This window comes from Pelobates fuscus, chromosome 9 (assembly GCF_036172605.1).
Source record: "Pelobates fuscus isolate aPelFus1 chromosome 9, aPelFus1.pri, whole genome shotgun sequence".
NCBI classification, from domain to species: Eukaryota; Metazoa; Chordata; class Amphibia; order Anura; family Pelobatidae; genus Pelobates; species Pelobates fuscus.
Window position 1 is genome coordinate 97172070 of NC_086325.1, and position 14549 is coordinate 97186618.

Sequence of the window (14549 nt, forward strand, 5' to 3'; positions counted from 1 at the left end):
GAAGTGTGTTTTTAACGATTTTTTGAAGGAGTGGAGACTGGGTGAGTATCTAATGGAGGAGGGAAGCGAGTTCCACAGGAACGGTGCAGCACTAGAGAAATCTTGAAGGCGAGCATCAGAGGTGGGAGTACGGACAGAAGATAGACGTAAGTCTTCAGCAGATCGTAAGGGCCTAGATGAGACATACTTGTGTATAAGGGAGGATAGATAGGTGGGAGCAGCATTATGTAGCGATTTTAAAGCAAGAACCAGACTTTTAAAAAGAATAAACTAGCCGAGGTCAGTAACTGAGTGCAAAACAAAACAGAAAACTTGCTAAAAAGCCAGAAGTCAACTTAGGGAACATTATTGAGGCTAAAAAATGTTATACTAGTTATGTGGTTGCTCCAAATCAAGGTTGTGCGCATGTACAGAAGATCAGTACTTGGAGTAGCAGTTCACAGTCATCAGTTTCCAACTTAAAAGCTGAATGGTGTGGGAGAGCGCAGCATTGGTGAGGCAACAGCTAGGCGTGTACCTGTAGCAGACCTACACTATCTAAGGTGTGTGTGGCAATTTCAGTGGTTCCATTAGCTTAGGAGGTCAAGTTATCTTGCATGAGGCATGGCTCAGAACCCTGTCCTTCCAAAGCACAATAGTAACATTTACAGTCTTGGCTTAGAATTCCATACCATTTGGATCCAGCCTCAGAATGATGGAATTGGAAAATACTCAGATCAGTCTTATGTCCGAAGAGACAATCAGTGAGGAATCATCCTTCTGTCTCCCTACTATTTCTGATACAACATTTAAGTATTAATAGCCGAATACAATTTCCTTCTCAACAAATTGCCTTCCAATTTTTAATGGTGCAGCCACCTGTCAATAAAACACACCTTGTGATTTGAACAAATCTAATGGCATTCGGAGTATGATTTGTTATAAATTGACAGGGGACTAATTATCCCATCACCGATAAGCAACATTCAGAGCAGGTCAGAACATCATGCCCTGCCATGAGCACACCTACAGGTGAGAGAGAAAGGCATACATGGTAGTAGCGTATATATATCAGTCGGTGAAAATATGGGGAAAGATAGGCAGAAGCTTTTGCACAGACGATAAAAACCCAAACAACAGTGAGTGACTTATTTGGTTTAATTAATTTTGACTCAGCTCTTGTCTTTTCTCTTCACATTCAGTCTGCCTCTAAATCCTGCAACTTCCATCTTGGAAATATTGCCCACATTTGCCCTTTAACTCAAGATATAATAAAGGCACTTATTTCCTGGCTTAACTATAGTAATATACACTACTCATTGGCTTTCCACATACCTGCATTGCCCCTCTTCAGTCTTACTGAATGCTCACCTTCCTGACTGACTGTTACTTCAGCACTTCATCTGTTCGTCAATCATTACATTGACTTCCTGTACCCTTTAGGGTCCGATTCAGACTGTTGACCTACCTACAACGCCCTTAATAATTCTACTCTTTACTACATTTACTCTTTACTTAACAAATAAATACATTTCTGTCCCTTCAGCTGGCATCTGCCTTTTCCTGCATAGCTAAGTCTATCTGCAGGATATTTCCAGAACCGCCCTATTCATAGGCGATTCCTAAGTCTGTGCAATTAAACTCCCACTTAGCCTTCAGAAGTCTCTAAAAACACATCTCTTGAGGCTTACCATCTTCCTGGGAGACATCTCTCTATTCACCATTCTTACTAGTTAATTTAATACAGGCATCATATCCATTTGTCCATCCTACCTAGTGACATGCTACTCTTACTCTATTTCTTAAACCCTTCCGCACAGATTATAAGCTTGTTTGAGAAGAGCCTTCAAATATGAAAAAGACCACTTTATGTCGAAACACTGCATCCATTATTTTATTCTGCCCTTTAAGGACCTGAGAGAACCATTTGAAAAATGTGTCCAGTTTGTTCGTACACCGTTTAGGTCTTCCTTGCTAATTTTGCAGGGAACAAAATAGTCAGTTGTGAAGAACAAAACACCTACTATTTATAAGACATGTGCTTTGATTGATATCTGTGTAAATTATAAAATTATTCTGACTCATTTCATGCGTTACTGGTGTATATAGTGATGACAGAACATGACATGAACTTGACAGAACATTCTATGAACTTACCATGTTGAATTTCCCACTGCCACCTCCCAGTAGTGACATCCACTATCAATAAAGACGTTCCCTGTTGCTCCATAACATCCGGTCCCACTAAACCTTTCCGGTGTGTGGCTTTTCTTTAGAGAACTTTCCTCCTTTTCCATCTGCATGCCATCATTTGATATTTTTAGCTTCTTGTGAGCAAATTTTGGGTCAAGTTTAAAAGGTTGACCTACAAATGTGAATATAATTACGTTATTTCACTTGGGGAGGTATAAAGATTAGTCAAAAAATATTACTATATAAATGTTTTTATATGAGTATTAGTATATTCGTATATTAATATCAGATTAGCTAATTGAACAATTAAATGATAAGAAATCCCTGTAAATATGTATTTTTCTTGGAGTTAATATATATGACAGCCTTGGCTAAAAGAAAACTATGTAGTTCCTGTATCTGTTGTCATGTTAAGGAATAATGTATATAGAACATATAAAGAGATTAAATCAATAGTCAATTCAGAAAAGAACAGCTAATATGCAAACTGCTTACACTTAAAAATACAGCAATACATGCATATGAATAAAGAAAATATATTATCAGCAGTTTTAATCATTCTTTAAAAAAAATGTTTTATGGATAAACAAACCAGGTCTCTTAATGTTCTTACAGCAATTTAGAAATGTGAATGCAGAATGCTACCATGTGACCCTCCACGTTATATCACAGACTTGCGTGCGTGATAGGAATTCAAGGTGACAACTATATTGTCTGTATGCGCAATTAGCTTTACCAGAAAGAACCAAATGAATGACTGGTGTAGAGGGATTGTCCAATGGTTTTTACATGCAGATCTGCTTACTGTTTTTTATAGATCAATTCTAATTGATTATGTATTAACTGTACACAACACATCCCTTATCTTAAAATCTCATATTAACTGCAGAAGGTTAAATCAATTTGAAACTAAAGCTGTGAGCACGATCGCTAAATATTCCCCATTGCTTTACACTTGTTCTGTCAATCATCTTATTTCAAATCTTTATTGAGTGTGTGAGCTTTTAAAACCAGTTATTGCATTGTCTAACCAAGAGTCAAGGTTTATAAAGAGAAAAATGCACACATGCAGTGAATTGGAAGATGCTACCAGGGCAGGGTCATTTTATTTCTGCGAGATAACATTAAATCAAGAAAACCCTTGTGGATAGCAGACTTTGTTCTCACTGGAGCTGGAAAATTAGATTTTAATAGAAATCCAGCATCTTTTCTCTGTCTGACTCTGTTAGTATGAGCTAATGAAGTTCCATCTTATTCTAGCTGACATTCCGGAAGATCATTTTACATTTTAACCAATCAAGCATTGTTGGTAATGGCATCTTCCCCAAAAGAACAAATGTAACTTGTAAAAAAACAAAACAAAAAAAAAACAACAACAAAAAAAAGCGTTTGTGGTGTTGCAAATGGGTAAGATTATAAATATATATATATCATTGATTACAGGAAAAATACAATCATGCTCTTGGCATGCCAAGATGTTTCTTGTAAACATTTGATGCTTTACATAACATTGTAGATTTTCCTAATCAAATAAGGCTTTAAGCAATTTAGGAGCTATGTCCATAATTTAGGGAAATCACCATAGAAGCCAATGAGTGTTTGCACTGATTGCTTTACATGTAACATATTTTCTTATTTTATGAAGTTAAATACAGATTATTGGTTCATGATGCTCCAAACACCTTATTTGGACCATCTTGGCACCTAAAAAGCCAGCCAGTTCGATTAAGCCATAACTCAACACAGTCTTATGTATGTGACACTGAAATAGATTTTGATTGCATATTAAAGTCAGCTGGGCCGTCTTCCCATTTTATATCTGAAAAACAGGCCTTCTTCTTTGGTTCCAGCTCAGTAAAGTAGTGTGCTAGCCCAAGGTCTTTTGAACCCACAGTTAGCTCTACCACATCTACCAGTTGGCTTTGTATGCAGCTGAAACATTTTGCTATTTATGATATGTCTTTAATTGTTCATTCTTTTTTCCTGTCTCTCTCACTCAACCAGTGCTAGTGACCCAAGCTAAGTCCAGCAAGTCATGCTAAACTCATATTGTTCAGTATAGATATTTTCTTCTCCTACGTACATTATTAAAAAAAATGTGCTGATCTATATGTACACCTATTATCTATGCCAAACTAATTCTGTGTTATCTCATTGTATATTGTGCAATCTTTCTTTTTAACCTGCAAAAAACAAAAAACATTTGTGCTACACTATAAAATAATTGAGAAATTTCATCAATAAAAATTAAGTTTATGAAACTTAAGAGTTCAACTATTTGTAAGCTTTTCACTTGTCAACCCAACACCTATATTCCCTTTCTTTACCAAGATATACTCGGTGATATATATTATGTAGAATTTTCCCTATTCTTATAGCATTTGGTTGATTTCCTCCTACAATATCTGTTTCTGAAGAGAATTGTCCCAAAACTGAATTATATTCTAGATGACGTGTTACGTGTGGTATTATCTCCCCTTTCTGCTATCAACACCATTTTTTATATAGCTAAGGGATATTCATAAAAATTGGAGTGAATTAAAAATCCAAAATTTCAAAACTGAGGCAAGAATAGCAAATTTGGAAAAAAAATCTCCAATTTGACTTTAGTCACAGCTTAGCTGTGAAGGTCTAGATTTTATTTTTTAATATACTTTTAAAATGATTAATATTTAAAAAAAAATATTGTGCTATTTTGAGATGTTTTCATAATATATTAATGAAAAGAAAACAATATATATTTTAAAATGTTATTCATAAAATATTAAATCATTGGAAAAGCTTATTCCAAAAATATCACATTGAATCTTATTTTCGCATTCATTGAGACATTGCAACTATTAGATTTGGTGCACCTGTAGACTGTTAAAATCTGTTCACAACGGTACACATTGCAATTGTATAAAGACTGTTAAAACATACGACAGTATATATAATGTGAGTGTGTTTGTGAAGGTGCTCTCCAAAAGTAATGTAACAGTTATATAGATCTGGACCCTAGCTTGAGCATTCAATACCACACATTTTCTTCTGTATATGTGATTATTTTTGTGTTTACTCATGTGCTAAAGGCATTGCCCTAATGCATCACCAACATTTTACTATGCTGATTTTCTCTAGATTTTGATTTGATAATTACGGGTGTATTTTTCCCTGTAGGATAACAAGCTTTCCAGATCATGAGACAGCAACATAGGCCCAAATCATGATTGTCCCGAAACCTTGAGTCATGGTTGGGAAGATAATTTTATATTGGTGAGCAATACATTTTTCTTCTAAACAACATTTCTGTTTTACATTTGTATTAGTTGCCAACCAAACACTGTTCCAGAAACACCGTAGAAAACCCAACAGCTTTTGAAGATTTAAGACATGCAGAAAAAAAAAAAGACATGTCTAGTTTGAGGATGGAGGCACAGTAATACTGAATTCTCTACATTTGTAGAGAGGTTATCTTAATGTGGATTGATAAACACCCCAGCCCTGCTTTTTGGCTCTTTCCACCTTCGTACATCTCTACAATTCTTTTTCTAAGCTATTTTGATTAGCACATGGTTTAAAATAACAGCTATTTCTTGAAAAGAGCAGCCAAGGTCTGTAACCATTTTAATAAAGGAAGGACTTTGCCAGCCAATACCTCCAATATTATCTCATTGATTGGTACACCTAACTCCAGTTTGCTTTTATAGTAATTTTCCAAGTGGCTCAGACACCATTTCCAATGCAGTCTGTGAATGCTTAAACAATGTGTTAAGTAAACAGTGTTTGCAATAGGATAAACACAATTTGTAGCTATTAACAAAGAGATTTAGCAGAAACTTTTATTTTGTAATTAATTCAGAAATGCAGGTAATTCCAAACACCTCACACACATTCTTTCAACTCTACAAAGTGCATTAAAATAATTTTATGCAGTTTCTGTGTTTTCAGCAAATTATGATAATATGCAATGTTCTCCCACAAAGTAGCTGACATATTTTAGCCAATTAATATACCATCATAATTTTTTTTTTAACAGGAACACTAAGAATATCTCACAAATCCAGGATCAGTAGGGGTTCAGGACATGTTAGCAGGTTCAGACAAGTAAAAATTTTAAACATATTCCATTTTAATTCTTCCAAATCTCTTGGTCATAAGTGGTTATGGCATTTGGGGTGTCCCTTTTACTTTAGCTACTTACTATTGGTCTTGAGCCTGGCTGGATCACTATGCCTGCTTCCAGCTTGGTTAATGGCTTTGACCAGGAAGATATACCGTGTTCCACTCTGCAGTCCATGGACAGTGTAATGATTCTGCTTGATGTTTGGTACAATCATCCAGCTATCCATAGAACTATATAAACCTACAATGTGTGAAGACAGAAAGTGCAGGATTAATTCAATCTAAAAGAAAAAGCAGAAATCGTCTATCCAATATGACCAAAATATACACAACTTCACTTAATTTTTAATATGAAATAGATTCCTTTGTAACATTTTAATATGAAATACACATAGACATTTGGTAGGTGAGCTATGTTTCTTCGTCAAGAGATATGAAACAAGCGTAGATTAGAGTGGATAATTTTGCAAGCAGTACCTGCAGATTAATAATAGATTCCTTTTTTTTTTTTATTTTATTCTGCTCACATCATGAATTCAGTTTATTCCAAAGAAAGAACAATATGTACTGCATGTGTATTTGAGCCGCTTCACTGCTAAATGTGTTTTGATTTAAAAAAAACAACAACAAAAAAAAAACTTTTTTTGGTTAAAAAAGTGTAACATTTATTTGAATCCTGCAATAAATAACTAGTACATAACATTATGACAATACAGCAATTGTGTCTGTACATTGCTGCACAAAAGCAACTATACATGTACAATTAATTACAATTTACACAAAATACACAATGGTTCATTTATTCAAGGTGAACCATCACCTATAACTTGTGTTAACCGTTCTTCCGATAAATGTATATTAAGCATTTAGTAAATGATCTAACAATTCAGTTCAATCCAAGCACCAATAAGGCACGCATTACAAATGTGGAGGTGAAAGAGAAACATTTAATTAATTTCTCCTCTTCTCTGTGTTCTTTCTCTATGCTGGAAGGAGCAAAAGACAAGGAGATAAGACAAGGAGATAAGATGAAGAAACCCAGTTGGAGGGTACAGACATCTGGATTTCTACATTTAATTTTATTTTTCACACCTCAAATATAAATTTGCTAAAGATAGTGAATAAGCGATCATATTATTAAGAATCCTGGTAAATTCTCCTTTAATCCTTTACATAAATCGGAGGGGTTTAACAATTATATATATATTTTTTTTAATAACTTCTACATACATATACAAATGTCCAGAGCAGAATGCAAACAATAAAACCCCAACAATTAGTAACGTCAAATTCCAAAAGGAAACAAAGGAAAAAATAATTCCTACTAGGGGTAAAAACCTGACTCTCAGTGTTGGCAGTAAATACAAATTGAGAATGTTAAAAATATTAAGATTGGAAAAAACGGCCCAGAGAATTCAGGCAGAACTTCTGTACATCAGTTTGACCAGCAAGTGATGTGAGTAACATTAGATTCCTCAATTTTTTCAATTTGATGTATATGTATATTGTGTTCTATATTTCCAGTATAATGTACTGTATTTGTTTGATTATAAGACAACCCTTATTAGACTACCCCCTTAAATTCTGGATCTTGTTAAAAAAAATAAAAATAAAAAAAGACCTAAATATAAGACTAACCTATGGGGAAAAACAAAAACAAATACACACTAACACATGCAGATACTAAGTCACACATAATGACACACATGCAGAAAAACAGTCATACAGATACACACACATGCACACATACAGACACACAGTACACACAGACAGATATACAGGCACAAAGTCAACTCAATTGGGGAGTCACACACATTTTTACCTATAGTAAAGTCCAAGTTAATTTCTTGGTTCTCACGATTTATATAGAAGAAAACCAAATTGTGACCAGAACATTTTTTTAAACAATATTTTAAAACGAGTTGCCACTTTAGTCCTTGACTAGAAAATATCCCTAAAAGCCAACTAATTAGAATTCAAAGAAATTGCCACAAAAAAAAAAAAAATCACTCAGGATTTTAAATTTAGAGGCTACAAAGATGCTCCACTATAATCAGCTATACAACAAGTTTCTATATATAAAGTCCCACACTTTTAAAATACAAAGAAAAAAGAACAAACTTAGAAACATCAATTCCTTTTATTTGCCAATATTCAGGAGGACAGAAGTCCAAAGTGAGAAACAAGAGAAAAAAATTGGCATCTTTTATAACAAAGACCCAATTCTTAACAAAATGTTATCACCACAACCTAAAATCATCCATAGAGGATTACCTAACTTAAAATGAACATTAAAGGACCACTATAGTGCCAGGAAAATAAACTTGTTTTCCTGGCACTATAGTGCCCTGAGGGTGCCCCCACCCTCAGGATCCCACTCCTGATGGGCTGAAGGGGGAGGAAGGGGGTTGAACACTCACCTTTCTCCAGCGCCGGTCTCCCTCGGCACTGGGGACTCTCCTCCTCCTTTGGTCGTCATCGGCTAAATGCGCATGCGCGGCAAGAGCCGCACGTGCATTCAGCCAGTCCATAGGAAAGCATTCTCAATGCTTTCCTATGGACGCTGGCATCTTCTCACTGTGAAAATCACAGTGATAAGCGTGGAAGCACCTCTAGCGGCTGCTACCTAAGCACAAACACAACCTACAGTCTGTTCAACTTCAGGAACGTGTTTAACAGAGGGCAGCTGCCCTGGGCCCAGTTATTCCTGGGGGGCCTAAACCAGCTGCCCCTTGAGCCTGCAATAACTTAAATCAGGGACCAGTGGCTCTTTAAAATTCCCCCGGACCGGGCCCCTTTTACTTTGTTCTACCAGCCTGCTGGGAGAAAGTGAGTTTAGGACAGGTCACTTCCTCCCAACTAAAAGAGTGCTGTTTGGGTAAGAGAAGAAGGCACCACATGCAGACCAGGAGAGAAACTGAGGAAGCCTGGTGCCTCAGACTCCCATCAGACTAGGTCATCCAGCTCCCACTGGACCCCAGGGAAGCCACCCTTTTGCATCAAAAGTAAACAAGAAGGTGGATGAAATATGTAAATTGTAATTTGTATATGTATGTACCTGTTTATGAGTTTGTGCATATATGTGTGTGTATGTCAGGCACCTGTATGTCTGTGCATGTGTACCCGTGTGTCTGTGCGCCTGTGTATCTGTGTACGTGTGTATCTGTGTCTGTATATTTAAATGTGTGTGCATAACTGTTTGTGTGGCAGTGCATACACCCATGCATTCCAATGCCAACACTGCACTTGCATTCCAACACTAACACTATGCACAAATAAACCCCTGTCAGCCCCCCCACACACAGTCATTATCCACACACATGGTCAGCACCTACACATACTGTCACCCTTTTTCACACACAGTCACCGCCTTCCCTTGCCACATTAACTCCCCCAATTCTGTCACACTTACCCATGCCACACTTATCTCCCATTGCTCTGCCACACTCACCCTATCACATTAACCCCTCCAATTTTGTCATACTCATCCCCCTAACCATGCCACACTCACCCTGTCACATAAAGCTCCCCTAATACTTTCACGCTCACCTCCTCTCACCCTGTCACACTCCCTTCTCCAACCATGCCATGTTCACGCCAACTCTGTAACACTCACCCTCCAGCCATGCCACACTCACCCTGTCACATAAGGCTCCCCTAATCGTGTCACGCTCCCCTCCCCTCACCCTGTCTCACTCCCTCTTCCAACCAAGCCACGTTCACCCCAACTCTGTAACACTTACCCTCCAACCATGCCACATCACCCTGTCACATAAACCCTCCCTAATCCTGCCACACTTACCTTCTCTCTGTCAGGGTACCTGTAGTCTCTACCCCTGAGACGGGTAGAGACTTAGAGTTTTTCCATCCAGACGGCATGATTCTCCCGTTCCTCGCGGTCCCCTCGCGCATGTAACGCCGGCCGCGAGAGAACTATGCCTTTTTGTAACGTGACGCTCAATAGTCGACGTCATGACGCTATTCTAGCCCGACCTGTCAGTCAAATCCCGGACACGAATCAGGTCTCGGCGGAGGTGTGATTAGTCTCTAGAACCAGGGTATTTAAGGGAGCTCTCAGCATTTGCTCATTGCCCTGTCGTGGTTCTAGCCAGCCTAGTCACACAGTGCTCTTGTATTCTCTTGTCTTTTGGTTCTGACCCGGCTTTGTTATTACTTACCTGTCTTCTCTGTTATCCTTGACCCGGCTTGTCTCTCGCTTACCTGTCTTCTCGTTCCCTCGACCTCGGCTTGTCCCTGACCATTCTATACGTAGTATTACGTTAAGTCCGGCCATTCTAAGGTCCGGTATACGTATCTGCTACTCTTTGTACTCTGCGTGTTGGATCCCTGTCCCGATCCTGACACTCTCGCCCTGTCACACTCCTTCCTCCAACCATGTCACGACCGCTCCCCAACCCTTCCACACTCACTCTGTCACACTCACCGCCCAACCCTGTCTCATTCACCCATCTGGCCCTGTCACACTCACCTTTACCCACCCTGTCACAGTCACCCCCTGAAGACAGTCATCACACACACACTCATGAAACATAGCTGTGCCATAAACACTATGCACAAAGGCCACACGCAGCCCCCCATACACACACACACACACACACCAAATTGCAAACAGTTACCCCACACACATATGGCCCTGAAAACAAACATACATATGGTCAGATAGACGTACATTCGAACACAAGAATGCTCACTGTCAGACACTGTGAACTGTGATGGTTATTAATGGGAAAAGGAGGTTAGGGGGCCCAAGCAAAAGCTTGCCCAAGGTCCAATCTTTATTAAAGACAGCCCTGATCACATCCTATAAATACCTCCCCCAAACAGAGAAGGTGATTTATCATAGGTGCTCCCCTGACACAATATGACTGCAACCAGCAAAAACCAGGGAAGACATGGGCACTGTGCGAGCAACGGCTGTACTCTGCACGTGGGCCACTCCACGGCCTCATGCGCTTACACTGGAGCAATGCCCACACTGTCACAGTGCTGACACTCTGTGAGCGGAGCTTGATACTGAAGCTGACTCTTGCCTGTTCTCTAGACACAACCAGAAGGCTGACCACACCCCCATTCCATTAGACATCCTGCCCATCCTATCAGCATGAAGAGTAACATGTCCCTTTAATGGAACACTCCCGGACAGACACAGCACACACAAACTCCTCTAGTGGTTAAAACATGTTTTTTGTCAGTGTCTCGGTATTTACATAATGTTTTCATAAGAAAAGTTTTTTTTTTAAAAACTCAAATGCTGAAAATACGGTATGTGTCTGTATGTGCATCTGTGTGTGTCTGTGTATCTATTTGTGAGTGTGTCTGTATCTATTTGTGAACGTGTCTGTGTGTGATTGTGTTTCTGTGTGTTTGTCTGTGTGCCTGTGTCTAGGTATCTGTGTGAATGTGTGTCTTTGTGTGTCTATATGCATATCTGTGTCTGTATGTGTATTGTCTTTGTGTATCTGCATGCATATTTGTCTGTGTGTATCTGTGTGTCAGTGTATCTATCGGAGTCTGTATATCTGTGTGTTAATGTGTGCTTGTGTGTGTGTGTGTGTGTGTGTGTCTGTATATCCGGGTGCCCCTGTGTATCTGTGTGTGTCTGTATATCTGTGTGTCAGAATCTGTATGAGTGTCATTGAGTGTATCTGTGTGACTGTGTATCTGCATGTGTGTTGTTATGTGTTATTTTGTATCTGTGCCTCTATCTGTGTCTCTATGTGTGTGTCTGTATGGTTCTATGTGTGTGTGTCTGTGTATCTATGTGTCCGTTTGTGTCTGTGTATCTATATATGTGTGTGACTGTATGTGTTTGTTATCTAATTGTGTGTCTGTCTGTGCATACGTATGTATCTGTGTGTCTGTGTATCTTCATAGGTGTCATTATGTGTGACTTTGTAAAAAAAATTATAATAAAAAAGTGGAGCACTTAAAAATACTTATACAGATGACTCTATTGCTGGTCAGGATAGTTCCATAAACATCTGGGAAAAAAGGAAGGGATAAAAGATAGTGTAATTCCTTCTCTCTCCCTCTCTCTCTCTCTCTCTCTCTCTCTATATATATATATATATATATATATATATACCAAAAATAATTAACAAGATTTATTTTATAAACATTATAAAAACAATATAATCAGAGAAAAGTTTTTTTTTTTAAACTCAAATGCTGAAAATACGGTATGTGTCTGTATGTGTATATGTGCATCTGTGTGTGTCTGTGAGTGTTTGTGTTCTTGTGTGTTTGTCTGTGTGCCTGTGTCTAGGTATATGTGTGAATGTGTGTCTTTGTGTGTCTATATGCATATCTGTGTCTGTATGTGTATTGTCTTTGTGTCACTACGCACGTCTTTGCGTTTCACCTATGGCCTCAGCAGGACGTGGGTCATGGTTTCTTCCATCTTTCATAGGGATGTTTATGGGCAGCCCCTTTTAGGTCAGTCTCTCATTTAATTGGATCTACTCAAAGTCCTTTTACATAATCAATAGTAAACTTGTTAACGAGCTAGATTCTAAGCAGTTCATTAACAACTTCTCTACTCAAACAGGATATATATGAACAAGATATATATGAACATGTAGCCGATTTCTCACAAGGACACATTTCATCTGGAAACAATATGTCAATGCATACAAAAATAATTCACAATATGTATTTAAAATAAAATTGAACATTTATCATATTGATTTTAAAATTCATCATTAAAACCTGAAAGATAAAATAAGACATTCAATTTTTTTTATATATTTAGAGGATACGAAGGTGACCATCACCACAAATATCCATCACCATTCACACAATAAGGGTATTTGACGATAACAATTAACAATACAAGGATGGGGCGATGAGATGGATAGGATCAGAAAAACCTTACTATAGTACAATAGACTAAAACATTTTGATATCTAATAGAATTGTAAAAAAAAAATACAACATTTCTAAAAATTAATTATAGAAAATGACAGATCTCAAAATCATTATTCAATCCATATGGGATCAATGTATTTAATTTAAATATCCATTTTATCTCCATTTGTTGCATGCTTTTAATAAAATTGTTTCCCCTTTAATCCCGATTCACCTTTTAAAAGCCTTTAAATTTTAAACTGGAGGGATCTGCATCGTGCTTATTGTGATAATGTGCAGATACCTGATGTTGGGAATATTTTTTCTTTTTATTTTATATATGTGCTCCCCTATCCTAGTCTTCAGTGTTCTAGTGGTACGTCCCACATAGCTTAGACCACATGGTAAGGTGAGCACATGTATAATATTTAACAAAGTCCAATGCTTTAGGTGGTATAAATTTAGTATAAACTCCATTTAAACACAGTTTCTGCTAAATAATGTTGAATTATTTTGATACACAGGCACACAATTCCAGCTTAAAGGGCTGATAAGCCAAGGTAATTTATTAAGAAAGTTTTTTTTTATAATTGAGCAATAGTGATGTCCCGAACTGTTCGCTGGCTAATAGTTCCCGGCGAACATCGCTTGTTCACGTTCGCCACGGACGGCGAACACATGCGCTGTTCGGTCCGCCCCCTATTCGTCATCATTGAGTAAACTTTGACCCTGTACCTCACAGTCAGCAGACACATTCCAGTCAATCAGCAGCAGACCCTCCCTCCCAGACCCTCCCACCTCCTGGACAGCATCCATTTTACATTCATTGTGAAGCTGCATTCTTAGTGAGAAATGGGACAGTGTAGCTGCTGCTGATTTGATAGGGAAATTGATAGCTAGGCTAGTGTATTCAGTGTCCACTACAGTCCTGAAGGACTCATCTGATCTCTGCTGTAAGGACAGCACCCCAAAAAGCCCTTTTTAGGGCTAGAACATCAGTCTGCTTTTTTTTTTCCTGTGTCATGTAATTGCAGTTGCCTGCCTGCCAGCCTGTGTGTCAGGCTCACAGCATATACTGTGCCCACTTGCCCAGTGCCACCACTCACTCACTGGTGTCACAATAGCTTGCATTTAAAAAAAACAAAACCTTTTTGACTGTAATAAAATAGCAGTCAGTTTCCTTCACTAGTGTGCGTTTCAGGGCCTGCCCAGTGCCACCACTCACTCACTGGTGTCCCAATAGCTTGCATTTAAAAAAATCAAAACTTTTTGACTGTAATATAATAGCAGTCAGTTTCCTTCACGAGTGTGCGTTTCAGGGCCTGCCAGGGCACGGTGTCACACCAGTCTGATAAGCAACTCATATCTGGTGTAACAGTAGTGTACATTTAAAAAAAAAAAATACA

General features: G+C 38.1%; 1 protein-coding gene across 1 annotated transcript in view; it reads right to left on the reverse strand.

Annotated features, from left to right (window-relative positions):
• The window catches only part of MID2 (midline 2), a 500404-nt gene that overhangs the window by 71633 nt on the left and 414222 nt on the right, over positions 1-14549 (reverse strand). Inside the window, exons 8-9 of the mRNA XM_063432185.1 lie at positions 6356-6517; positions 2137-2344 (exon numbers count right to left, since the gene is read on the reverse strand). Of these exons, the coding sequence (XP_063288255.1) occupies positions 2137-2344; positions 6356-6517 (370 nt within the window). The remainder of the gene's footprint in view (positions 1-2136; positions 2345-6355; positions 6518-14549) is intronic.